Consider the following 27926-nt stretch of genomic DNA (forward strand, 5'->3'; position numbering starts at 1 on the left):
CGTAATATCAGCCATCCTGATCATTCCTTCCCACACATCCTGGTCTTGGTATCACCATGGTGATCATCCACCAGCACCATCATTAACTCACCAAGATGCACCTTAGACTTTGCATATTAATTGCTTATCAATTAAAAAAGCCACTCTGGGAGGTGGACAAATCATGCTTCACTTAACCCACCCCCACACCCGTCAGCAGGTTTATCCTCTGTAAACCTGCTGACTGACAATGGCATCCTTGTTTGAGGCAGGGATTAGTGACCACCACTGTCAGAGGTCCAGTTTGAAATCATTGCCCAAAAAACCAAAATCGAGAAGAGAATGCAAAGGGATGCACTATAAACACAAAATACAGAAATAACTAACAAATTCAAAAAATGTCCAAATAAAACATAAAATAATTGTAATAAGTGGTGAGGTGCTTTATTTAATTACTGTTAAAACAACAGGATGCTACAGATTACACTATGCCATAATCTAAGTGGTACAATTATTCATATCTCAATGATAATCTGTTAAGACCATCCATTTTATTTTTCTTTGGTTTCGTCTGCAAAAAAGACCCAAACATCACTCGGATCTTTAAAAATACGCTGACCCTCATATCTGAGTATTTGCTGTCGGTGTGATATCTTGTTGTACGTCACTCTCCAGTGGCAGCTCATATATAATTAAAAAAATAACCTTTCTGATTATGGACAATAATGTTGTTGTTGTCCATAGGCACAAATATCTATTTATGAAATAAATGTATGTATGTATTGCCTTGAATAAATACATATAGAATGGTTGTTAACGATATATGTATTGTCATGTTTTCATGTCATGCTTCTAACATTTCAGTGGCACATCAGAGAAACTAAAATTGATACATTTAGATTGTCACTCGATGAAATTGATATGACTAAAGATTCTTATTGCCTACAAAAGTAACTGATCAGTGTCTTAAACTTTGCTGCTTTAGCCTTTTTTCCATACAGTCTCAATGAAACAACATCAGACTGAGACCGAACACAAAACATTTCATTCTTCTTTTGCATCGGCAGCTGAATGTGTGCAAATTCCAATTTACAGCTGCTCGACATCCAGCTGTGTTATTGAGATACCCCTCGACAGGTTGCACATATGTTAACATAGTCGTATGACAAATAATAAGACCTCTAACCTGTTTAGGACCAGATTATGTGTTTGGCATAATTTACCAAGGTGCCAGGTACAAAGACACATACTTTCATGACACATAAACGTTGAGCTTTTCGTCTTTCATAAGGTGCACAACTGTTATTTCGAGAACTTGCTCTGACTTCTGCATTCACACAATCCGATGCACTCTGACAGGAAATGACATTTGGCCTTTTTCCAGATGTTGTACGTCAAATGTAAAGTGACCACATCATAAGCCTCGGGGTGTTCAAAGGGTTAAAGTAAGAGGGCTCACAAACACAGCTCTGCCTCCTTGACACTTTGTGCCTCCCACCCCTCCACCCTCTCCTCCAGCTTGACTGAAGAATTACTGTATTTGGTGCAATTTGATGGACTGCTGAACTGTGAATATGCTTCAGCCCCAGACAGCTGTCTTGCCCAGAGTAAAATGTGATGGATGGGCAGGAGAGCAAGGGGGACATATGGAAATGACCGAGCATGAAAGGAAAAGAAATTCTGTGCGCCTTTGTTTCATCAACCCTCTGACCACACACAGGCACTGGGTTGCTTTTTTCCCCCTTTCACTGTTTCAGCCTTGTCAGGATTTTTATTTCACTTAACATGTGCCTTAATTTCCCGCATCTCAATCAGACTGAAATTCATCTAGCAAATGCAACGCTTCTCTTTGGGAGACCCTTATATTGATCAAAACAACCTCATTAGAATGCATTCATCACACCCATAGCGGCATCCGCTCTGTCTCGCCAGGCAGTGCCGGGTCACAGAGGCGAGCTGGGTGGTGCTACGATGACAGCAGCTAAAGATTAGGATTGACAAAGTGGATCACCAGTGCAGATAGAGTGGCAGCTAGACATAATTTCCCAATAACTCACCATAGTTGGCAACGTCTTAGTCAGCAGAAGGCCCGCAGGCCATCAATCCAATCTGTGGAGATTGATCCACTGAGTGTGTTCGCATGTGACTGCGTGAAAACAAAGAGGAGAGATAGCAGAGCAAAGAGAGAGAGAGAGAGCCAGCATCTGAAAGGCATGTGACCGCATGCATAAGGCTGGCAGGATGTTGAGACAGTTTTGTGTGGTTTTATTGCGTGACAGTGCATGCCAGCAAACCAGTGTGTATCTTCCGTGTCATGTGCATCCAAAAAGAGACATGCTGGAGCTGGTGGGTGTCAGGGAGCCTTCAGCGGAGCCTTCACACGGCATGTTAAAGCTGAAGGGGTGACTGGAGGCTGTTGTGTGCGTGCGTCTGTGTGTGTGTGTTGGCTGTCTGAAAGGTCACTGGCTGCTCCAGCCCCCGACAGACTCCTCTGAGCCGGCTAAAAGCACTGAAATGCAGCAGAACCTGACAGATGCTCCTAAATATATAATTTTCCCAGAGAAGAAAAACAGATTAAAACAGGAGTCGGATTTATACGTTGATACAATAAATAACGATGCACAACAGGTTTCTGAGTACACAGCAGCTTGTTTGCAGACTCTAAATATAGTCTGTATAATGAAGAGAAAGGAAATGTTCTCACACACACGGATGAACAAATGGACACAAGTGAACTAAATATAAATAAATGAGGAGCTACAGTAATATCCTTGTTCATGTTATAATGGGTACATGAGCGTATGATTTGCCAAAGCAGACGAAGACGTACATTTAGATTTTTTTCATGAATGTATCATTTCTGACAACAAACCCAGAGTGGAAGGAGGTTTTATATATGTATACCATCTTTATTTATAACATGAAATATTAAGTACACCTGTGTAAATTCATACCCACAACTTGTCCAATGCTGTGATGTATCATCATCAGTAACTGAGAAAGCTGTTGTAACTCTCCCTGTAGGGCCTGTGGCAAAAATTCAGCTGAGGATTTTTTTTTCTGTGAGTGGGCACGCTGCCATTTTAATTCATCAAGTGTATTATGGATTTTTGGACATCTGCCCACCCAGAAATATGGGAAGGCTTAAGGTTTTTAAGGAATTACCTCATGACTATATTTCCAAAAAGTACATGGACACTCCAAAACTGCACCCTCGCGTGGATGATGAACATCTAAAGAAAAAAGAAAAAAAAAAAGTTCATATATCTGCACTGCAACAATTACATGACAAGAACAAAATATATAATAATATAATACAGTTGAATGTGTAGCATGCATACGGAGACATAAAATGTAGCATAAAATCAATGTGGAAGTACAGTTTTCAAACATGTGCCTCCTTCACATCATCACCATGAAATTCCCAGTTTTCAATTTTGTTCGATTATTGATCAGGTTGATATGAGTGTGTGTTCGCCCTGTGATGGACTGGTGACTGGTCCAGGGTGTACCTCACCTCTTTCTCTACAACAGCTCCAGCAAATTTGCAACCCTCAGCTGGAAAAAAAAATTGCCAATCATATATTCTTACAAGGTGCAATAAAAACATAGTGCTGTATCATCACCACCGGTACAGAGCAAAAAACTCAACCAGTGTAAATTTTTATCCCCTTAAAGTTATCCTTTAGGATGATGTGCCATCTGTTAATTATCTCACAAATCTGAGCTGAAGGGTTGGTACAAAGCAGTCTTAAAGGGGTTCAGACCAGTTTAGACAGAAATTATGTGGAAAAATGTGAATGTCATGGCCACATGATGAGGGCACAGCTTTGGCCCTGCCTTCACCCACCACCTAATGCCCTTGATGCACATGGAACTGTGCTCGCTTTGTCAGTTCTAAATGGAACAACAGACGTTTTCTTTACATGTAATTTCTTACTGTTTGCACTTTCTAGGAAATACAATCAGGAGGCAGTGTAACATTTTGCTCAATTTACCATCACTATTGGACTGAAAAGACAATCTCCACAAAGATGCTGTAAGCATATAGTGTCTCAATGCGCCGGTACGATTATTATTATTATTATTGTTTTGGTGTTGATGGGAATCCTGAAGAAAATGAGGAAAAGCACACGTACAAATCTTTCCTCACGTTGTGTGAGAGGGTTACATTTTATTAGAAAAGCACTCCACAGAGCTTGGTGGCATGTATCAGAACCAAGGCCTCAATTTAAGGGAGGATTTCAGGTCATAGTAACAAAACACACATTTCCAAACATGATGCAAGTTTAATGTAAACTCAAGGTCCAGAGGCTTTATTTAATTGATTTTTACAATGACTGTAAATTCCCGTTTTCCTGGATTTATAGAGAGACACAGTTTGTGTGTTGACGCCACATAGAGACACGAGGATTCATGACATTTCCCAACAGCTATGTTAAATGTTTTGTTTGTTTTCTCCTGAACACACAGCTCTCTCCTGTTTACCATAACTCAACAAAGCCCTTTGGGCTGACAGACAGCAGTTTAGAACTTATTTTTTACTAGTTAAACATAAAATGAAGAAATTCATGACAATATTTCTTCCCTCAGACATGATATTTGTGTTCTGAGGCAGAATTTTGTCACCTGCCAAAGTGTCGAAAAGAGTTTTTGTTTTCTGCATCCTGCATTCACATGTCAACCTGTGTGTGTGTGTTTGTACGGAGAATAGTGCTGCTTCCACACTAGGGATGTAGGAATAGACTCTAAGTGCACTGACTCTTTGTTACTGTTGAAAAATTAATGATCTGCAAGTTCTCAAAGTCAGATACTGGCCTAAACAAGTAGCAAGGTCCAAACTGCATTGATTTGAAGTCCAACTTAAGGTTCTGAGAAATTACAGCTACTAATGTTTTGAATGTTGCTTTATGGTGTTGTTGTGGTTTGTTGTTGGGTTGTAGATCAGCTGAATTGAGCCCCAAAGCGAACCCCATTTCCATCTCCTTCCATTATCTGTCACGAGGGAAGGCTTAATGCTACATTTTAGCTCAGCATGGACTGGATCAGGAGCAGCTGATAATAATTCACTGCTGCCACTTCTTGTCAGATGCTGTTACCAGTGTTTGCATTCATCCCTGGAAAGCTTCAGTAGCAAACCTCGCATTATCCAGTGTTACACAAACCTAATGGCAGCCAAAACCACAAAGGCTGCTTTATTGTTATGGGCAGGGAAGTTGCTTTTATTCGGACGACTGGACACCATGCTGGAATGCATTAACCAAGTGAATATATAGTGCTCATCTTAGTAAAAAACATAAAAAACTGCTTTCAGCAGACAACGGCTAACCTATAAATTACCAAGAACAATTCCAGGACTCGGTCTTCTGTTCACCTCGTTTTGCCTCCACCAAGCTTTTGGTAAATGTCCCAATATGATCTCCTATAATCAACTATTGGCTTGAAATAAAAAAAAAATAGATATAACTTTGCAATAATACCTCATTTACAGTAAAACATGTGCAAACATACACAGAAAACTTGTTTTGTATACAATGTTTATATAATTGTGACAAGCTTGAAATGTAATATTTGGTCACTTTATTCTTCAGCACAGCCTGAACTGTGTCAGCCAGTCTTGCAGTTTCTTTAAGTATCTTCGGGAATAGTTCTCCGGGCTTCTTAAAGGAAGTTCAAAGCTCTTCTCTAGATGTTTCTGCCTTTTGTTCTGTTCTCTGTCAAGATGATCCAACACTGCTTCAGTGATGTTGAGGTCCAGGCTTTGGGGAGCACCACTCCATGGCTGACAGTGCTTTATTCTGTCTGGGTATATTTAAACTACATTCGCACTGTGTTTGGGATCATTGGTATTCTAAGCAATAAAGCCTATGGTAGGTGTTTCCAGATGGTATTTAATGATGAAACTAAATATTTTCTGCATTCATAATTCAATCAGTCCCCAACAGCACAACCGTTCCTCTCTTGTAGGGTTTTTTTTGTTTTTTACAACCTCGGCACTTCTTCCTCCACTTGTTCAGTTTCTTCAAATTTTGCAGTATATTATCTTTGGCATTTGTCATAGATTCAACTAGCAGACTAACTAACAGCACGCCTTAATTTAAAACAGGTTCTTTTCTAAGTTGTCTTTTATGTGTTGAAACAACAGAAGTTAATTCCTTGAGTTAGATTCTTATGATTGAATAATTCAGTGTTCAATGGTCCACAAACAAACAAACAAACACATAAATGAATCCACTGAAAATGGTAAATGGTCAGGCACAAGGACTGGACCGAAATTTAGTGACAAAGAGAAACTTTGACCTTTGGAAAGCTGGAGAATTATTGCTCAAGATCACTTTTGGTAGTAAATCTGACTCCCAGCAAGCAAAATATAAAGAAATGAGAAAGACTTTTCTGGAGACCCCCCAAAGAGCTCACGCTTTGCAGCAGATAAAATATCAATCACTGCTTCTACTCATTATTAGTATTGGAATAGAACCTGACAAAGTCCTCTTAGATTTCCTCAAAGTCCTCCTAGGATTCCGATTATTGTTGACAATCTGTTTTTCCTACCTGTCAGATAATGTATCTGCAAAATAACTTGGGGTAATCTGTGGTTTATTTCATGGCTTCAGTGGACCCAGACTTTAGGTTAATTGTGTTAACGATGGCTGCTGTATAAGAAAGGCTATTGGTCTGTAATTTTTGCATATAGGCAACTTTGACTTGGCACAAAGTATGTTCACTTTTATTACACTTAGATGTAACGTGCACGTTTGAGGAAATGGAATTTCACATTGTTAAATATCACATTTGGTCAGATCCAAGACAATCGTCAGCACAGCTGTAGCTCCGAGCCTTGCTACACGGGACCCAAGTCTTCCTTTAATTGACCACAAAAGCCATCACAATCTGCAGCTAAGGTGCCAGATTTAATTGAGAAGAGATGTCAGCTTCAGGATTGGAAGACTGCACTCCAGTGGTCTTCAGAGCCTGGTGAGAGTCAGCAAAGTCAATGAAAGCTCTGAACTTTTAGACAGCATGAAAGAAATGAAAGCAGGCAATAGAGATAGGGGGCAGGAAAATGGCCAAGAGGGGAAAGACGGCAGGAAGAAATGCAGGGGAGAGGGGAGGGGTAGAGAGAACAGAGAAGCAGAAGAAGATATGTCCCTTTTTAACCGTGAGAGAGTATCTGTGCTGCTGAATTGCACCTGATTCACAAAGTGCAGACAGTTCTCTCCTCTGAGAGAGTTAGGACCTATAATCCTTGGAGTTGATAATGAGAGCTCAACCTCAATGATACATCAGCCCAATGGAGAACTTAACAGCAAAGGCATCCTTCTTCATTGCAAAATCCTGACACATTTATTACCTTGCTTTTCTGAGGATCCCTATTTATAGCGTATGCTGGTTTGGATAGAAAAAGAACAGCAGCCAGGAGAAATAGCTGAAGAGGAAAAGTTTAATACTATAGCACAGAGTGAAGTTCCACTTTTAACATTTCGATTTAGCTCCGTGCAAAAGACGAGCATGAAGAAAAACACTCCATAAAACTATGTTGGTGTCTTCACAGTCATGAATAAAAATGACTTTCCCCCCGACACACACACACACACACACACACACACACACACACACATGCGTGCATAAGCCATAGATCTTATTTTGCATTCAGAAGGCTTTTCTGTAATGCTGATCAATTTCAAAAAACAGAAAAGATCAAATGGATAGTCATTCCTACCTCGTTCTTGTTGATCTCCCTCTCTTTCTATTTCTTCCCATGATGCAACAACAACAACAACAACAACAGCAGCACGAGTAGTGCAAGAATGCTTTGCCTGGTGCTTTTTTGGGGATATTTCCCCATCTCAGTGGCTTAAGAAATTGGAAATTCTTGGGCAGCATTCACTGTGTCTCACGGGCTGACAGAATGTGCTACTCGTTTGTAACTTCGGGCTTCTTCCCTATCTTCCCTAAGCTGAATATCAGGAAAAGCACACAAGCAGGTCCTGATCGAGTCTCTTAATGAGACCTAATGGTCCTAATTCTCTGCGTCAATACAAGATCCTTTATTTTCTTTCTGCAATCAAGGCAACAAAGTAGATTCTGCTCCTGCAACAACAGGAGGCATGCAGTGGTTTTTGAGCTTTTCTTGCTGAGAACAAAGATAACTCTTCAGATAGGATTCTGCAGCATGGAAATGATACAATATTTTAGGAACGTGCTACGAGAACAATAGGAGAAAATTACATTTACTTCAGCAAACAGAGCAAAGGTTGCTAAAGATCAGAGAACTACAAATAATTATATACACAACAATACCAACCCTTTTATTAGAAAATTACAAACATACAGGTAAAAGCATGACTGTCCCAATAAACTGTCTAATAAACCTGACAGGCAGATAAAACTGTTTTGAATAAATGTGAAGCTGAAAGATTATTTTGCTTTGCACCAGTAAATAGTTGGTTCTGAAACACACAAAAGTCTCTGTGTGGGGTTTGAAATTTCTTATCTTATTTCCAGTGAGGGAACTGCTGACCTCAGTGACTGATAGAATTGTTTATCACATTATTTTCAGGTATTTGATCCATATCAGGTCTCAGAAAAGCTGGTGCCAATCCCTGGACAGATCACTGGTGCGTCTCAGGGCCACCACAGAGACAGGCAGCAGTTCCCACTCGTACATGCTTTAATGATTATTTCTCTTTCCTGAACAAGTTTGCTCTTAAAGCCGACTCCGTTCTGGGGGAGTGAATTTTAAGCTGCTCGTGCTCCGCTCGGCTGAGAATCATTAAAGCGGCGGTCGGGACTTTCAGTCAATCAATTAATTAAAAAAGATTATTATAGATTTCAAAATCTTATTTAGTTTTCATATGTACCCATTTTCAGTGATGTCAGCTTTAATAGCAGGAAATTAACGTGACATATAATTATTTTTCAGTAACCTACATTTGACAACAGCATAATAAAACTGGAAATTCTGTTTTTGGTGTGCCACCCCAATATTTGGCCCCCATATGGCCACCCGTATGAAAAAACACTAGAGGCACCCCTGGTGTATCATCTTTGATACATGAGATTTTTTAGATTTTAACCCCGAGCCCCATTGATGTATTTGATAGATAAACAAACTGTGAGGAATAAATTGCACAAAAACTATACAAAATGAAAACTCATATATGTAAATTGATATTTATTTATTTTTCATTCAGAAGGTTCAATAAACACTCCAGTTTTTAATTTTTTTTTCAACATTCAGGGTTTAGGCTGATAGTTTAGTTGTAAATGTCACCAGAGAATGGCACTGGTTCCTTACAGAGACTCCAGGAAGTCAGTGTGTTGGATGTTAAAAAATATTTTCAGCCCTGAGTCATTTCTGAGGCTTAAAAGTGCTGTTTAGCATACCTTTGAACTCTGGAGTTGGCTTGGCAGTTTCCCTTTGCTTCCAGTGTTTATGTGAAGCTAATTAACTTTCCACCTTTACCTCAAAAGTTAAAGCGCTGACATGAGAGCGGTATCGATCTTGTCTAACTTGTCTAGAAACCCCGATACCCAAATAATCCAACGTGTGCATTACCAACCCGTTCTCGTTCCTCTAGTGTCACATATATGACATTTAATCAACACCTGCAGCGTGTCCCTGTGTACACAAGGTATCCTTTAGTGATGGTGCGGGTCTGTCATTTAAACAGCAGTCTCAGCCAGTCTCAGCCTGGACGTGAACCATGTTCTCCTCATTGATGAACCTCTAACACGTAACTACACAAGGCTGACACAAAAAATCACTGTCATTAACTGAGACAACTGTTTGCTGTTTACAAAACCAGGCAGAGATGCTCCACTGTTGTAAATCATTTTAATACATGCCCAAAGCATAAATTATCACTAAAAAAAGGAAGATGTAATTAAATTTCTACACAAAGAACGCCCCGCCTGAAATCATCTGATTCGCTCGTGTCGATATTCCAACATATAAAATCCGAGCTGTGGATGAATTGCACTGCTGTAGGTAGAAGAACATTTGACTGCTCATAAAACACTGTGTGCTGGGAACACCAGTCTGATATTGCTGCATTGAATTTTTCATGTGCAGCTGACTTCTCTTTTCCCTTTTTACCCTTGATAACGAACTCATGTCTCGTGTTGTTGTTATTCTTACAAAACTTCATTATAGATTGTGATCAATTTCCATCTTTCGGGCACATTGTGCATCACATGAACACAGCGATCCTGGCACTTGTAATCCATTTTGATAAGTCTGCTCTTTTTTTTTTTAGCAGCAGCATTCGGAGACAGAATGAAACGAGCATAGAAGCTCATCGTCTCCCTGCTTCTATGCTCAATTAAATAACTAAGTGAAAAGTGTAATGGTCAAAATTAGAGCATGAACCAATCCAATCAGGCTTTTATCTCCCTTTCTCCAAGGCTACTGGTTGACCTTTTCCTGCTCTAATCAGTTTACAGAAAGTCTCTCACAGCTGCACTGAAGCCTGGCCTGATATATAAAGGCTGCTTCAAATGTCTTTTTTATTCTCCCGTGTGAGAAGTGAATCATTCAAGCAATGCCATGCATGATTTAAAAAAAAAAAAAGTATCTCTTTTCTATGCTGTGAGGGGAAATGTTAAATTATTAAATGAGACAAATCAGAATATCTTGTGAAAATGAAAAAAAGGTGATTTTTTTAAATCTTATAAATGTAATCATAAATATCACATTTAAAGTTTGAATTGAATTAAACTCTAAATTCTTATGTTATTGAGATTTCAATAATGGCAGTTATTTGGGGAATCACCAGTAGGGCAAAAAGCGGTCGCCTTGTTAAAACCTCAGCAACACCAGCGGCCTTTTGGCATGACTGCACATTTAAAATGATGTCAGGTTTGTTGGTCGAGAACGGTTAGGGAGAATCACCCCCCCCCCCCTGCATGGAAATAAGTCAGTTACAGTGGACGCACTGCAGACTGAAGGAGGGAACGACGAGTAACAACTTGACATTTTTGTCTGATATCACAATGGGGTTTATTTCTCTTTGGAACCAATTAGGAAGGAATAAGAATTGTTATCTCGTGAGTGTAAAAGTTCCTTTTTTTAAAAAAAAGGTAGGAAAAGAAAAGAAATTGAAAGAAAAAATGTGGATAAAAGATTTCGAGCTGCAGGTGTATTGTAAACTGGAGGAGGAGTTTAAGTATGACGGGAAAAGGGAGCGGGGAGATCGACAGACAGATTGCGGCCACAGCGATGCGGACGCTGCACCGGTCTGTCGTGGTGAAGACAGAGCTGAGCGTAAAAGTGAAGCTCTCAATTTACCGTTTGATCTAAGTCCCCACCCTCACCTATGGTCACGAGCTGTGGATAGTGACCGAAAGGACAAGATCGAGGATACAAGCGGCAGAAATGAGCTTCCACCGAAGAGTGGCTGGCCTCTCCCTTAGAGATAGGGTGAGGAGTTCAACCATCTGGGAGGGGCTCAGAATAGAGCCCCTGCTCCTCCACATCGAAAGGAGCCAGTTGAGGTGGTTCGGTGAGGTGTTCCAGGCATGTCCCACTGGGAGGAGGCTCCGGGGCAGACCCAGGACACGCTGGAGGGATTATATCGCTCGGCTGGCCTGGGAACACCTTGGTGTTCCCCTGGACAAACTGGAGCAGGTGGCTGGGGAGTGGGAGGTCTGGGCTTCTCTGATTAGGCTGCTGCCTCCTGCAACCCAGCCCCAGATAAGTGGAAGAAGATGCATGGATGGATGGATGGATGGATGGAGGTGTATTTTAAGTTTGGCTCATTTTCATTCCACAATCATGTTGCAGCCGTAAGGAGGTATTCAAGCTGACTGTCACGTTATCCTTTTTTACTAATGATCATAGACTTTGTTAAAAGATGGTCACAACTCGCAAGCCTGAAAAGTGACGACAAAATTGCCTTAAAACTGCATTTTTCTTCTCAAATCAAATCAAATCACTTTCACATGTGCAGGTACACTGGTACAGTACATGCGAGTGAAATTCTTGTGTGCGAGCTTCACAAGCAACAGAGGTGTGCAAAAAATACAATAACATAAAACAAGCAAAATATAAGAATGCTAAATCTGAGAGTAATAAATATATGTACAATATAAGAGTGTATGCATTACTGGATGTGTATACTAAATATGTTTTTCTACGTGTGTGTGTGTGTGTGTGTGTGTATATACGTATTTTACAAATTAAATAGAGTAAACAATAAATAAAATATATATAAATGGACAGCAGGAGGCGAAGCCTCATTAGCATATAAGGGGATGCTAAACAGAGTATACTTACTGACTAAAGACTTGTCCAGTCACAATTTGTTAAGCATTTGTGAGATATGATTTCAAAAAGCTAAGATGGCAGAAATGTCATTTGAAAGCTTCACATCTTTTGTGTATTAAATCCATACTTAACACTTTCACTAAGCTAATTTGATCATCTCAGCGAGCTGAGGATCTCTTAATGACGCCTCTCAATCCTCAAATGAAAACATTATTGTGTAAAATAAAAAGCTGTAAACTTGTTAAACATGCTTATTTTCTTTCTTGCAGAGAGTTATAAGAGATAATTGACACCACCTTTATATCTGGAGATAGCTAAACATGGACTTGCCACCATGATACTGCTGCAGTAAATTAATCAGCAAGTCCAGCTCTATTCAAAGAATATATTATCCACCTACGAGCACGTCCAGAGCGCTCTAATTACATTACTTCTTGTTAGTTATATCTGTGTGATGCTTTCTGTTTTGTTTGGTCTTCACAGATTAAAATAACTGCTACATGTTTTGCATTGTCTTTTAAGAGAATGGTCAGATTTATAGTTTGTAGTGTGACAGACTGTTTGCATCATTCAGGCTTAAAAAAAGCCCATCTCTAGTGTACCACATTTGATCTGAGCTGAAAGGTTGAGAGGAGATCTCGTATACCCATAACGCTTAATCCTAGTTAAGGTAAAGTAATAGATGTTAGTATCATTGTACATCCTGCAGTAAATCATCCCTACATCTGTTCAGTCGGAGTAAATCTTCCATTTGCCACCAGTGTTTATTTAGGGTTTTGTTCAGCACTGGCAGACCATGGATGGCCTCAGCGAGGAGTCCGAGCTGACTCTCAGAAATGAGTCACTTACAAAGGCTTGGCTGTGAGGACGTTGGATGCCAGGCATGTCAAAATGAATCATGCCATGCAACACATGGCACCAACTGTTTTGCTTGTCGGGCTACTGTTGTTGGCACAAAGTGATGCACTCTGCCGGTGACCCACGATGGCACCGGATGATAAGCTGAGACATTCAGGCTTTCTGAAGCTCCGGTCCGAGCACGTCGAGCAGCGCTGTCTCTCTGGAACTTCACCACAGTGACAGTTTATGCTTTCTGTGGAACTATGCAGTCTGATGGGGCTGTTTCACAGAAATGGACTGAGCTCGTTTTTTCTTTGACAATAATGTATTTTTTTTCCATGTCAGTGGTTTTCTCTGAGTAGAAAAACGTTTAAATCCAAGAGCAGAACACAACACTACAAAAGGGATCTGCATAAGCTGCCAGTTTGTTTTTCAGTCCTTACTACCTCATATCATGTGTCATTTTCCCATTAGGTACATAAATCCTCTTTACTTCATCCCATTCCTCATATTTCTTATGGAGTGCCATCTTGAATACAGAACAGTAAGAGTTTTCTTTTCCTCCCAGGACAGCAGCATCACTCTGGGGAGACCAGTGTCCATTAGCTGAGCCGCCACAACAACAAAAAATCTTTTGATAAGTGATGTTCATGTTATATCAGCGAATTATTTATCATCCACAGTTTAAACTGCTGCATTACCAGCACAGCAATCCATACTGACACAACAACAGATGTGGCCTTTGATTCATTTTTTTCTTGTATATTTAAAATCAGATTAGCATTAATAGTGAGACAACGACTTTTACTCACATGGTTCTAAATGTTCTCGTTAGAAGAAGAAAGGCTTCGGAAAGGCTTGGAAAGAAAAGCGTCTGGACTTGCTTAAGTTTCCTTGAAGACGTTTCATCCGAGAAGCTTCTTCAGTTCTAAGAGCAACTGGTGAAGAGTCCCAGATTTAAGCCCTATGGGAGTGTCCCCAGGTGGGTCGTGGACCCCCTATTGATCCTCTACCTAATCACATGAGCCAAGGTGTGAAAACAGGTGTGGGTCACAATCAGCCAAGTTGCCAGGTGAACCCACTGTGACACCTAACCCCACCCTATCATGTGATTTACTGAGGTCAAATGACCCTGGATGTGAGTGGGCTTTAAGGCGTCTGGGAAGCGATCTCAAAACTAGATGGCAGACAGTTGGTGTGCTAAGCCCCGCCCTCTGTTCAAAGATGGTTGTTCACAGTGGACATAGATGGTTTGAAAGAGGAGTGAAAGAAGCCATCTGTCTTCTCTGTCCAAAATGTGAACATTGTAATTGTGTTTCCAGGATGCCAATTTATAACAACCAAGGTAGAAAATGTATCACTTGAAAAGTAATTACTTTCAAATTTAGAAGCTTTCCCAAACTCATGGGTGTGAACCTCACTGTAGGTATTTATATAATAATATAATCAATTGATTTAAGTTAAAATTAGAAAAAAAATATGGAAGCTACTTTGTAGTATAAACAACGAAATTATACAATAAGTGAGTTTGGAATGGTAAATGGCCTGTATTTGTACAGCGCTTTACTAGTCCCTAAGGACCCCAAAGCGCTTTACACATCCAGTCATCCACACATTCACACACTGATGATGGCAGCTACATTGTAGCCACAGCCACCCTGGGGCGCACTGACAGAGGCGAAACGGAATAAAAACACTAGTTTATATTTGATGAAGATCTTTACATGTTACCTGCAAAACACAGACAACTGGGAAATGTAAAAGTTTAGGAGCAAACCTTGACAGACTGTCAAAGGGCTAAGGAGGATAGCATCACAGAGCAGGTAACATTGCTATAAAAGTGCTCTAACGTACAGCGTTTTTCTTCAAAGTACAGAAACTGAGGTTTAAGGTTTACAGAAAACAGAAAGAATAAGTGATGGAGCAAAGACCAGCACGCAGTTGGCTTTTATCTGTGCTGTCAAGTTTCCTCACCACTTAAAAAAAAAAAAATCCTCTGTGGCCTTGAATGATCCCCCAAACATGGTCGATCAGCCAGGTGGAAGGCATAACGGTAATGGATGGTGCACTGAAGTGGCATCAGCACCACACCCCAGTGTCTGCTAACCCAGCATTGTCACAGCATATGTCAATGTAAGCAGCCCACGAGCTATCAGCATGCTGGCTTGTGTCAAGCCAAGCCAATGGATCAGGCGCTTGATGGATGGCATAATGTCCCTGATAGGACGACATATTGCAGTTTTAATTATACAAAGCTCACTTCTCAGGCTTTTAGCGTTTCTGCAGCATTGAGCTGTGCACACCTGTGTTCGCTCATGATATGCTATCAGCAACTGAGCAGTTCTTTGTGTTCTTTCCCTTCTCATTTCACCCCTGACGCCACACCATCACTATATACTGTTCCATGGAAAAATGTCATTAAAAGGAATTGTAGCCTGGTGTTAATCAGCTGTCCTCCTGCCCCCATATTGTGTCACCTCAGTGAAGATTTGCAGCGACAGTTAAACTCTCTGTTTCACTACTGCTCTCTGTTCCTGCTGACACCAGAGTGGTGAACATTAGTTCAGAGATAAAAGATTAAGGTGACAGAGTCTTTTTCCTGTTACTCGTTTGCTGAATGAAGCAAAATTTGTTTCTGCAATCAGACTTGATGTGCATGTGGAAACAAAGAGAGAATGCATATTCAGGGTTGCTGTAGGAATGTACTAGAATAAAGTGTAATTGCACATCCACTACAGTAGGTGGCAAGGTTTTTTTGCACTGAGCATGCACACACAGCAATGAGCAGGAAATATGAAGTTTAGTAACAAACCCTCAAGAAAAATGGAAAAATATTTAACAGTGATGAAAAGAGACGGGGATAACAGGACAAACTAAAGTCTCCCGAAAGCTAAGGCGCAGAAATATGACGATGCGTGTGCAGCGCTCGGCTTCACTGTGACTACGGCGGGAGACAAGTATGGACCGGCATGTCTACTGTGTCAAAAAATGTTTATCTGATCTATTTTTCTTCTTTGTTTTAACTTTAATCTTAATAAGGATACAATGTTATGCAGAGATGTAGTTACAATAACAATTTAATAGACAAATGATACTATTTATAGACATGGGGGAGAGTGGGGGGGGGGGCTTCTTCTACCTAAAGGGGGTGTAACAGAAAATAACTGAGAAGCACTGCTGTCGAGGTTGTTAAGTTTTAAAGGGAAAGTTCACTTAAGAAATCCTATCTGGCCAATTCAACAGCTCTGAATTATCTGAAAAAGGGAATAAAAAGCATTAGCTGTGTGCAGATTGGTGCCTCTCCTTACATGTAGCATGCAGCAGGATATTTGATTTAGAAGTATCAGAGTCCAGTTAGAGTATGCAGGGAGACATGTGACACTGAATCTCTGAATTCCCCAAACAATAAAACTCTGTTTTCTTGCTTGCTCTTTCCAGCATTATGTACATTATGTAAAAACACCATTAAATGTCAGATCAGACTGATACAGAAACTTATGTCTGGGAAAGATCAGGGACACAGTTGTGTGTTTCTAAAGGCTTGGAGCTGTTGCCATTTTGTCTATTGTCAGTTTAAATCTGAATCTGAAAGTGTGCTTCAGTAATCACGTTTGGAGTATGTAAAAGCATTGATGACCTCTAGGTCAGCAAATGAGAAGAATGACCTAATTTTGACTAAATACCTGAACAAAAAGACTAACAGCTGAATCTAGGTTAAAATAACAGCACCGGCTCAGACGAGTGGTTGTTTGCCGTGCTGATCATATTCAATTAAAACGAGTAATTCAGAAGTGGAAATTTTTTTTCCATCCAACCATCCAGTCTTGTCTAGAATGAATGTAGCATCTGTGTTGGGCTTTGCTGTGACATATAGTCATGTATCATCTGTATAGCAGTTAAAATCAATTGTGGCTACACAAGATAAAAAGGGAAACAAAATAGAGCCCCGTGGGGCACAGAGCACAACGGGGGCATTGATTTCCCAACATAGCTGCAAAGAACTAAAACACTTTCTAACCACATCACTGATGCCCACTCTTAATTACTGTGTGAAAGCATCCTTTAGGAAACTCTTTAAATGATTTGTTAAGGCCTTGGGATGTCAAAAGTTTGGAAGTAGCTTCAACATCCTGGTGTCTTGTTCTACAACCCACTGCTGAACAACGCTGTTGGAGTAGATGAGGAGCTGCTTTGCTTTGATGTTCAGGTCAATGCTACCTGTCCAGGTAACATCAACATGAATGTAAGCACCCAGTATTTAAAAGCTGAAACTTGCACAGTGGGAATATGATCCCATGTTGTTCACTTCACTTGTCAGTGGTTTTAATGTAGTGTTGGGTCTGCGCTAATAACTCATTTCTTCTCAGACCTTTATCTTGATACGTTTCCCTTTTTTCCTGTTGGACGATTCAGCTGCTGCATTCTCGTGAACAATACTTTACATATTTACAGGCCATACTGAGCAGCATCTGATTAGTGATAGTCCAAACTCCTGTGCCACAATCTATTTTTCAACATGATGTTTTACTTGCTTCCCATATACACAGCAGCTACTGCCCCGCTCTCTAATTAGTGAACATGCAGGGCTACGTTTTCTGTAAAAATAGTTCCCTCAGAGAAATGGAAATTCTTTGAACATCTTCCAGATTGTCACAGTGGGTTCCCACTGAATAACCCTCCAATGTATTTAATGATAAGATGTGAAAAAACTGACGGAGTACAACAAAGAAAACTGAACTTATTTGCTGCTCTTTTTTTAGTGTCAAAGATAAAGTGCTATAGCTTTACATTTGTTCCTTTTTCTATAGTTAGCGTTGGCTCATGAGACTGTAGGATGTCTCTGTGCCTTCAGTGTGATGCGTGGCTAGTCTGTGTCTTTGTGTCAATGAAATAACGCTGCTTCCATTTTTCTATCTGTCCTCCTTTGTTATATAGTATAAAAAGTCTACACAGGCTTTGTTTTTTGCACCCTTGCTTGCACCGTGATAAGCGCTAACCTCCAGTGCAGGCTTCACGGCCAGCCAGATAGCATTTGCTTCGCTTGACTTCCTCCAGAACTGGCTCGAGAGACAGATGCACTATGTGAAAGAAAAACAGGCAAATAGGAAATCTTAATGTTTGCTGTCCTGCGTGAAAAAAGCCAAAAATAACCCGATGCAAATGGAGATTATTAATAACATTGAAGCTTTGTTTCTGTTAAACCAAGCGCTTTGAAGAGAGGCAATTATCCCTGTGCTTGTTTAAGATGATGTAGATTTCCTTCTGAATCTGCAGATATTGTTAGAGTCTAATTAGGTGTTGAAATGATGTCATAGTGTACACCTTGGAAATGTCTTTGTCCAGCAAACAACATCCTGGGATGCTTCAAAGAGGATGAAAAAGATGCCAAGAGATACTTGAAAATGCTGCTTGATTTGAATCTTACAAACTGTTGCTGCTTTATTTATTTACTTCTTAGATGAATTATGTGACAGCACAGTCATCATTCAAAATGGCAGGAAATGTTACACCCAGCCAGCTAATGGCAAAAGCAGCAAAAAGTAATGCAAGCAAAAGAAATAAGCTTACAATCATCTTTTGGCATTGCAGTTGGTATACTTCAGGATTTCCATATCACCTGTGCCAGAATATTTTTGCTTCTGACAAATTATTAATCCTTTCTGAAGCATTCCTCTAGAATAAACCGTGGATCCAGAAGGGCTGTGGTTCTGCGAGCATTTGCAGCTGCTTTACAGACGGTGGTTGTTATGGTAACGTTTCTATCTTAAGTCTTTGAAGCTGAGGTGGGATATAGTGTGCTCGTGTGAAATAGCAGCACCTAAAACTTTCCTTTTGCTTCTTCGGGAGGGGGAATGCACAGCATATATGACAGATTTATCTCAGTGTGTGGGAAAGGTTATTCCTTCCACAGTTTCAAAGTCCAGCTGAGGTGATAAAGCAGATATGCTCACAGTCTCCCCCCTGTGCAGACTGCTTGATTGGTTTATCAATTGACCTTTATGCCACCTTGTAGCGCCACATTGATCCTGGCTTGTTTGAATGCCGTGTTTCCTGCTCAAGCTGAAACTTTTTGTACCAGGAAATGCAAAAGGAACCCAGTGAAGAGCATAATCTCAAGTACTGCATGAAAAGTAGACCTTTAAATGCAAATATAGAAGGAAAAAAAACATATAGATATTATAGGTGCAGTTTTCTCAGGAAAATGCAACAATGCACAATATGTCATTGGGGTTGCACATGAGCCTGACGATCACTCTTCAACCGATCAAATATTCTGATGTGGGCAAAGCCCGCTGCCCGCCCCCCCCCCCCAAATTTTTAAAACCCTACAGAAGTGAAATGCTCTTATATATTCATAAGTTTGTATTAAAAAGAATTACTGGGATGAAAGGTCAATGAAAGCTGAGTTTGAGCATAAAAATCACAAGTATGAACCAAAATATATGTAGAATATTTACAACCTGTCAAATTAGATGATATTCTGTCTGTAGGCTTTTCACTAAGGAAAACACACACACACACACACACGATTTGCTGGTATTAAAAAAGTATTTATTGATCACTGCAGCTTTAAAGATCAATTAGCTGTCATCTTACACAGCGAGTGCCTAATGAGTGCATAGTGATTAATCAAATTTGAAGCCGAATGTTAGAAAATTGATTAGGAATGACTTTAAAGAGCAACGACGATATGAAGGAATGAAGAGGTGTTTTAAGTAGCACACTAAATTCACAGCCATCACTATAGTCTGACAAGCACTACATTTAAAGTGATTTTAATTAGGCATTCTGTCTATATACATCTCAAAGGCTATGCCTGTCTGCTCATCTCAGAACCATCAGCGAGAAAACAGAAGGAGGAAAGAAAACAAAGCAGACATGGAAAAGTAAAAGAAATGGGTGGGAGGGGTGTTGGTGGAGCAATCTGGATGTGAGATAAGACAGAAACGATGAGAGTGAAGGTGAGTAGCAGACTCTTGGGCACATTAGGAAGGGAATATGAGAAACTACCGGGAGAATAAAGATAAGAGGTATGGGCAAGAGGGGTAAGTAAAACCACGGAAGAACAGTGCAGATAAACAGAGATAAAGGGGCTTTAGTTTGGAGGAAAACACAAAGATTCGGCTGGTGAGGAAGAAGAGTCAAGAGAAAGACACAAGAAGGATGGAATAAATGAGAAAGAGGAGGGGAGAAATGATTCAGTGCGCAGTGGAGACAGGAAGCATGAGAGGCAACATGACAGAGAAAGAGACAGAGCTGCGAGGAAGCAGAGTGAGTGATGTCCAGAAGGGGCACAGTAACACAGTCTTCTCCCCGACGTGGCCTTGATGAAACTATAACACATCAACAGCTACAGCATACTCTAGTGGTCTGCATTTACATAAGCAAACACAACTCATTTTACATCCTAATTCCCTTCCTTTCATCCACTGCTGCCCTTCATCTCCAAAGTGCTGCATGTATTTAATTTGTGCCTAATACTGATTAGATAATTGCAAAATTCAGAGGGGAGCCTCAGCAGAAACCTTGGTTTCTTTGCTGTTATACTGGGATGGATGTTAAGACCCTTTAGCCTTGGACAGATTTGAGTGCTTTTCTTGTTCTCTTTGTAGCCAGCGCTTTCAGGTGCATAATGGTGGATTTGTGTGCTCTACAGGCACATGTGGTATTAGCCTTGCCTGCACTACATGGTACAAATAGAGGCAGAGTCAGATACTAACGTGCGTCTAACGTCGATTCAAGTGCATTCCTTCTCACATTATTTCAGGCCGATGTGGAGGTCTGGCACTGTAGCAGTTCTGAGATGGCATGTAGAGATGGCTCAAGGCTTTCTGCCACACGTCTGACTTGACTTACAGAAACCGTGTACAGATGCTGAAACCGTTAAAGCCAGTGACTCACCTACAACACACAGAAACAAGAATTGGAATTAAAAGAAATGGACATTAAAATAGGTCAAAACATTTAGCTGTCGTGTTACGGCTGTGGCAGGCAGGGTTAGGTCCCAAACACACGGTTCAAACAAAAGGTTGGACTGAAAAAGGCAAAAACGCAGAATATTACAACAGAGAAAAACAAAACCAACACTGGAAACTTGGAAACACAGAGAAAACCCAGAGCAATGAGGGAGTATGACGCGACAACGAACGGAGGAAAACACAGGGCTTAAATACACAAGTCAGTAACGAGTGAGTAAAGGAAACAGTAAGGCAACACAGCTGGGACTAATCAGACATAACGAGACGAGGAGAAAGCAAAACTGAATACAATGAACACAGGACAAGGAACTATCAAAATAAAACAGGAAACATGAGACCGTCACAAAGGCAGGGCAGGGGTGAGCAACTCCAGGCCTCAAGGGCCGGTGTCCTGCAGGTTTTAGATGTGTCCTTGATCCAACACATTTGATTCAAATGGCTAAATGGCTTCCTCAACTTGTCCTGTAGTTCTCCAGAGGCCTGGTAACGAACTAATCATGTGATTCAGGTGTGTTGACTCAGGGTGAGATCTAAAACCAGCAGGACACCGGCACTCGAGGCCTGGAGTTGTCTACGCCTGAACTAGGGGATCAGAGGGAGCATGAAACACAGAGACAAGATGTCCGTGAAGGTTCTCAGTCATCCAGGTCATCGTAGTCTAAGGTTCCCATAGTCCTTAAAATCTGGGACTGTCCATCAGTTGCTCCTAGAACTGAAGAAGCTTCTCGGATGAGAGGTGAAACGTCTTCAAGAATCCAGACGCTTTTCTTTCCAAGCTCCTTAGACCACGGAGACAAGGGTAACTAAACGTGGAACACGGCGAAGGCACAGTGAGAGAAAGCTAGAGACTAGAAACTAAGAATATAACACACTGAGGCAAATAGGGAGAACGTGAATGACACTAAGAATATTAATCCAGGACCTGAAACACAAATACTGGGTCGCACCGTGATGTTGGGTTTATGAATGAGTATAATACTGTCTGTTTAAAGTTGAGGTTTTTTTCCGTATTTTGTCAATAGTAGTTCTTTCTACAGACGACGATAAAGAAAAGGTTATTGATTACCATCAACATTGATTACCATAGCTGTCGTATGTTAACTTCCATATGACAATCTGAAATTGTTCTATTGGCTGTACTTGTGACCTGAGCCATTGACCAGAGGGGTGAGTCTACAGATACTCGTCCATAGTGCCCAGCCTGCTCTGTCATTAGCGGGATAACAAAAGCTAAACATGACATTTGGGGTCAGATACTCTCCATTGTTGCCCCACGTCTTTATTTCAACTCTGTCTCCATTTATGGCCCATACACTGTATTTATCCACTTACCATTCAGTCGATGGCTTCATTTTCTGCCACAGTCATTCCAAATTGCGACAAAGAATTCAGTGTTTTTTGTTTTTTTTTTAGCTCAGCCTCGATGTCAAGTTGTAGTTCTGATGTTACCAGATAATATTGTGTCTCATAAACAGCTCTCACCAATTGACAACGTAATTGCTCAGCCGTTGACATGCTACTGAGAGGCGGGGTAGCTTAATCACTTCTAGATAATGATCGGTTTCAGCTGCCATTTTAGTGTCGACCATCCCGACGTTTGTTTGCAGACTAAAAGCTTGTTTTCAGATGTGTGAGACTGTCAATACTGGAGTACCATGACATTTTGAAATCAAAGCCACAGAGAGCTTTTTGTTCCGACTGCAGCGTACAAAACTGATGTCTTTGAAACAGTTTGAGCCAAAGTACAAAAATGTCTGAAGAGCTGTTTGTTGGAAGTTGCGTGTGGTTTGGAAGCAGATTCCATGTGAAATCTTTCGTTTTGCTTTAATCTGTTACTTTGATGCCAGTCCCAAGTTTCTGGGAAGTGTTAAAAAGCACAATTAATTAAGAAAATGATATAAATTGTTTGCAGGGGAAAGATCAAATCTCGAATGTTGTCTGTTTTTTCATTTGCCTGCTCTTATTTTCAGAAAGGTTTGTTTAGGTAAACTAAAAAAGGCAAGTTGAACCCACCATGTCTTCATTACGACGAGTGCAATGTAGATGCCAGCAGCGTTAGCTTTACCATTCCTTGTAATTACTACATTCAGCACGAATGAACACACACGCACTGCTATTTATAGAACGTCAGGTTTAATTTAGACTTGATATGCTGCCTTGTGTTTTTACCTGACATCGAAGGTGACGGCTCTTCAGGTCACGATCACAATTAATCTATTGCTCCGCAAACGCTTGAGATTTTCTCAGAAAATTCAAGACTGTGTTTGGAACTTTGACTCTGTGGATGACGAAAGGGGGACATTTAGTTCTGCTAATAATATGTTTTCACCACAGTTGGTTAATTGCTGAGGCAACAAGGCAAATCCAAAGGTAATGTGACTGACATTTTGATTCTATAAGCACGTCAGCTGGGGACTCACGAGGGGAGAGTGCACTTCAAATACAGACACCCTGTCAAACGTTTCTCAGCGGTTTTGTCCTTCCAATACACCCGGTGCCTCAACAAAGACCGTGAACGCTCGCGAGCAAGTGTGTAAATAAACAGTGACTGGTGTTTTTTGAAATCCACATGCTATTCTTATCCAGGGCTGAGGCTTAATGCATTAAACATTTTTTTTTTTAAACTCTCTTTAACGCTGGCTGAAAAGATGTTTTTGAGACACATAGCAAGATTTGCTTTAGAAATATTTGAAAGGACAAAAGTATTTTCTTTGTTGTTTTTTTTCTGCCAGTTGTTCAATGTGAATTTCAAATTCAGACTGTCATGTGGTGATGAGACAACTCGTGTCTGTGTGTGTCACCCCCCCAAGCGGACACAGCCACACATCTCAGAAGCACAAAGCCTACAGAAGCACGAGCATGCAGAGATGTATGCATGTCTAGAGTGGGAAGCATGAGTGCTCTTCTAACAAATATAAACATGTTAATGCACACAAAGACCAAGTTTTGCGATGTTGTGGAGCCGAATGGCAGGAATCCATCTTCTTCCTATGCAGCACTGGCCTCTCACTGGACTGCAATCTTGTTTGGCCTGAACTGTATGTTCGCATTGTTAGTAGGAGGACCCCTTGGGCATGTGGCACATCTTCACACAAGTTCCATCCAAGGACCCTGGTGAGCGACTGGCTCGTTCACAGGGCTCGTGGGGAGCGTGAGGCTGGAAAGGTCCTTGAAGTCTGCGGGCCTCACGAGCTTCACGAACACAAGTACTACAGGAGGTCAGGGGAGCCAAGAAACTGGTTCTTTACTAAGTTCTGCTTATCTAGCCTCAATTGCTGACTTCTGTCAAAAGAGTCAAGGCCACACCTCCTTCACCCCCTCCCAGCCAAATGACTCAAGTCAGGCCTGTCAGGTTGCTTTAAACAAGCAGAAGCTTGTTGCACGGAGGGGAATGCTAACAAGAGACATGGATGCTAATGAGCAGGAGCAATAGTCATTTAGTCAGAAGGAAAACAGTACAGCCACGAAAAACACGTGTGCTGATGGGTGAAAGTAGCATCTTATTATGTAAAAGGAGCTTGGCTCCCGGTGAGGTCGGGTCAAGTGTGTGATAAATCCCAGACAATTGCAGGAGCTCGCTCTCCTATGAAAGAAATCTTTTGACTGCGTTCTGTAACCCAGAGGTGAGCATAAGTAGAGGGACCAGATGGTTAAGTATAATGAACAGTGCTTTTTCTCCTCTGACATTACAGCCCAGCTGTCCCTGAGCAACAGATTTATGATCCTTTACTCTAGAGTGGAGTATCACAGCTGACCACTGATCCTGTCACAGCAAACTAGTCCTTCATCCTGCGATGTGCTCTGAGGACTCGCACAGTGCTTATCATAGTGCCCTGCCTGCTGATTATCTCTCCAAAAGAGCCCAGACCAAAGCTGTGAACACAGAGACTGTTGGCTCAGACTTTTCCACAGGGGCAAGAATGTCAGCGTGCTCCATCAAGTTTGAAGTTTGAAAGTGGCAAACACCGCTAATTATGCAAAGCACTACCTAGCAACATGCTAACACTTCCAGGGCCTTGTAGTCTTTTCCTAACCAGTGTTACAGAGTATTCAAAATACCATAAATGGGAATAGTTTTTTTTTTACAGTATGTACCTTTTGAGGAAACAAAGACTTTTCAGCGATCACCTCAGGGATGCTTCTTGTGTTAAAACTTATTGATTTTTGGGGTCATAAATGATGGGATCATAAGGCTTACAACTGGAGAATAGCTCTTTGAAAAGGAGGCCCTTTTAATCTCTGAATTAATTTTTCACCACAGGTGACAGCAGCTTAAGCTTGATAGGCTAGACAGTCTTCTCCCCTGCGACATTCTCTAGGGATCCTGAGGTGTGCTCAACCCAGACAGGGCACGTTATAACTGCAGCATGTAGTGGTTCTTCTCTGGGGTCTTCTTTCAGTTTGATTTCAAAATAATATCTTTCACAGTGATAACATTCTCCTGTTTGATATACTTAAAAAAGCTAAAACTACTTAAATCTGCATCCCTTCTTTTTCTTTGAATGTACTTGGAATTATATCAGTAACCACTGACGTAACTAACAACTCTTATAAATGAAACAACTCCAAACTACTGTGACTTTAATAGGATTGTGATTCATTTTATTTGCATACAATCACTGTGTTTGCAATCAGCAGAGCACTCTGATGTGTGTCAACACTGGACTTGGAGTGTCGAAGGATCCAGCAGCAAAAACTGAATTCAGTAAAAACTCACAGGCAATCTAGTGCTCTGCCTCTTAAGCCATCCTCAATCTGGGATGCTGTATTCATGCATTAGTTGCCATTCTGCTACAGTAAAGAATTCATTAATCGCTTTGTCTGTCTCATAAAAAGATTCTAACAATTACATTCCCTCTTTTTCAGGTGATCCTGATCCTAACCAAGCTGTACGATTTTCATATCGGCAGCGTCACTGAGAGCACACTTTGGAGGTGAGTACAAGAGACTTTATCTATAAAATATTTACAAGTAGATGGTAGAGCAGGGCGATATGACCAAAAATATTTATCACGATATACATTTGAAAATTTGCGATAACGATATAACTGACGATATAATTGACACTAGACAAAATACTTTACAACTCCACAACTTTATTAGTGCAAAAAAAACACATCAATGTATTTTCACTTAAACAAGCAGCTGTTTTTTATGTGCATTAAAGTTATATAAATAATTAACAGTGCAAATGCAAATTTCTTGCTGACAGTTTAACCAAAAGGCATTTCCAGTGGAAACTGGCCGACATATCCTCAGCATAACCATGTATAATATCCACAAAACTTAAAAAGAGGTTAAACACACACAATACGGTAATATTATGTTGAAGCACCGTACGTATCACTCCGCGAGGCTCCTGCCTACGATAGCCGTAATGCTCCGACAATCCATCAAGCGGTGCGGCTTCGTAGCTTAGCAAAGTCGTACTGAAACATTTGACAGATTTTCGAGCGCCGTGTACATAAAATCGTTTCGAGGTCAGTAAACACAACCAGAATTCATACATAAGGCACACGGGATTATAAGGGGCTCAGTCGAGTTTCAGAAAAATCAAAGGATTGATTTTAAGTGTGCCGTATTTTCCAAACAACACGGTAATAACGACGGCCCGCTAGCATGCTCTACTAAAAATGTGCTTTGTTGTGTATCTGACGGTAAAGCTAAACCAGTTCCACACCACTGAAGTTGCAGCATTTTTACAAACCAGTTCTGGTTCATCCGTTTCATTTAACGATCCACTTTCACCCTTCTTATTCTCCGTTGCCGCCATGCTTTTTCCACCATGTGCGTATGAAAACAAAGGCACTGCACACGCGCATTTTATCCATATTCTATCGTCATATTTCATTTTCTTATCGTTGCCCAACATTATACCGGTATTACTGTGAACGGTATGATATGGCCCAGCCCTAGTAGATGGTTTGAAAGCTGTGGTGTGGAGTCAAAATAGCTCTGTGATGATGTTTTTGGCTATTTGATAGTTTAGTATAAGCAGCAGGCAGCTAATCTGAGAAAACACAATTTGTGTTAAAACCACAACACAAACGTTTCTCCGTTCTGGCCCTTTAGTTGTGCCCTTTTACACCTTTGAGCCATCAGTGTCACATTTCCCACCCATCTGCGATCCGTCTGTCCTGTCCTCACCTGCTCCTCTGCTGCTGTGAACACACTGTTCTAGTGTCGTGCACAGTCATACGGGGCACTCAGGTGGAGAAGGTTGTTTGCCATGCTCTTGTTCTGAAATATTATCTGATGTACTCAGCTTCTTCACCCCGACTGGGAATAAAATAAACACGCATACACACAAACTCGTGAGACAAGAGCGCTTGTAAAGAGGAAAAATACACTGAAAAAAGGATGGCTTACACATCCCTCGTGAGCTGAAACTACATGTAGGCTATTTTCAAATCTGGATTGTCATGACGTGTCACATTTTTCAGGAAAACAATGTAAAGGTCCTCTCAGGTAGGTGACCTCGCCAGGTCTGTCAAACTTTCTGCAGATGCCAAATAGGTGTCATAAGAGGAACCGTGTCTGTGGTTTGGAAAACACTGGTGGGACACCTGGGGATTATTTCTACCACCTGTAGCAATGACTTAACAAAGCAGAACCGCCTGTCCCAATTTGCTGATTTTTTTTAAACTTGATGTTATCGCTGGTTTTTACCAGACTTGATTAAAGCATTCAGGAAACGGTTCCAGACATATCAAAAAACACACATGATTTAAAATTGGACAACATCTTCTCAGACATGTCCAGATGGCTTCCAGCACATTTGCTGTTTTTAGATCGATCCGTTGAAATCCCTTCCTGACCTCTTGCACTGTGAACTCTATAATTTCACCACAAACAGCAAA

General features: G+C 40.8%; 1 protein-coding gene across 1 annotated transcript in view; it reads left to right on the forward strand.

Annotated features, from left to right (window-relative positions):
- Nucleotides 1-27926, forward strand: part of sorcs3a (sortilin related VPS10 domain containing receptor 3a) — a 258449-nt gene that overhangs the window by 62249 nt on the left and 168274 nt on the right. Inside the window, exon 2 of the mRNA XM_084930166.1 lies at nt 25933-26000. Coding sequence (XP_084786292.1) covers nt 25933-26000 — 68 coding nt within the window. The remainder of the gene's footprint in view (nt 1-25932; nt 26001-27926) is intronic.

This window comes from Perissodus microlepis, chromosome 6 (genome assembly GCF_051167445.1).
Source record: "Perissodus microlepis isolate ML-2025 ecotype Zambia chromosome 6, ASM5116744v1, whole genome shotgun sequence".
Taxonomy (NCBI): domain Eukaryota; kingdom Metazoa; phylum Chordata; class Actinopteri; order Cichliformes; family Cichlidae; genus Perissodus; species Perissodus microlepis.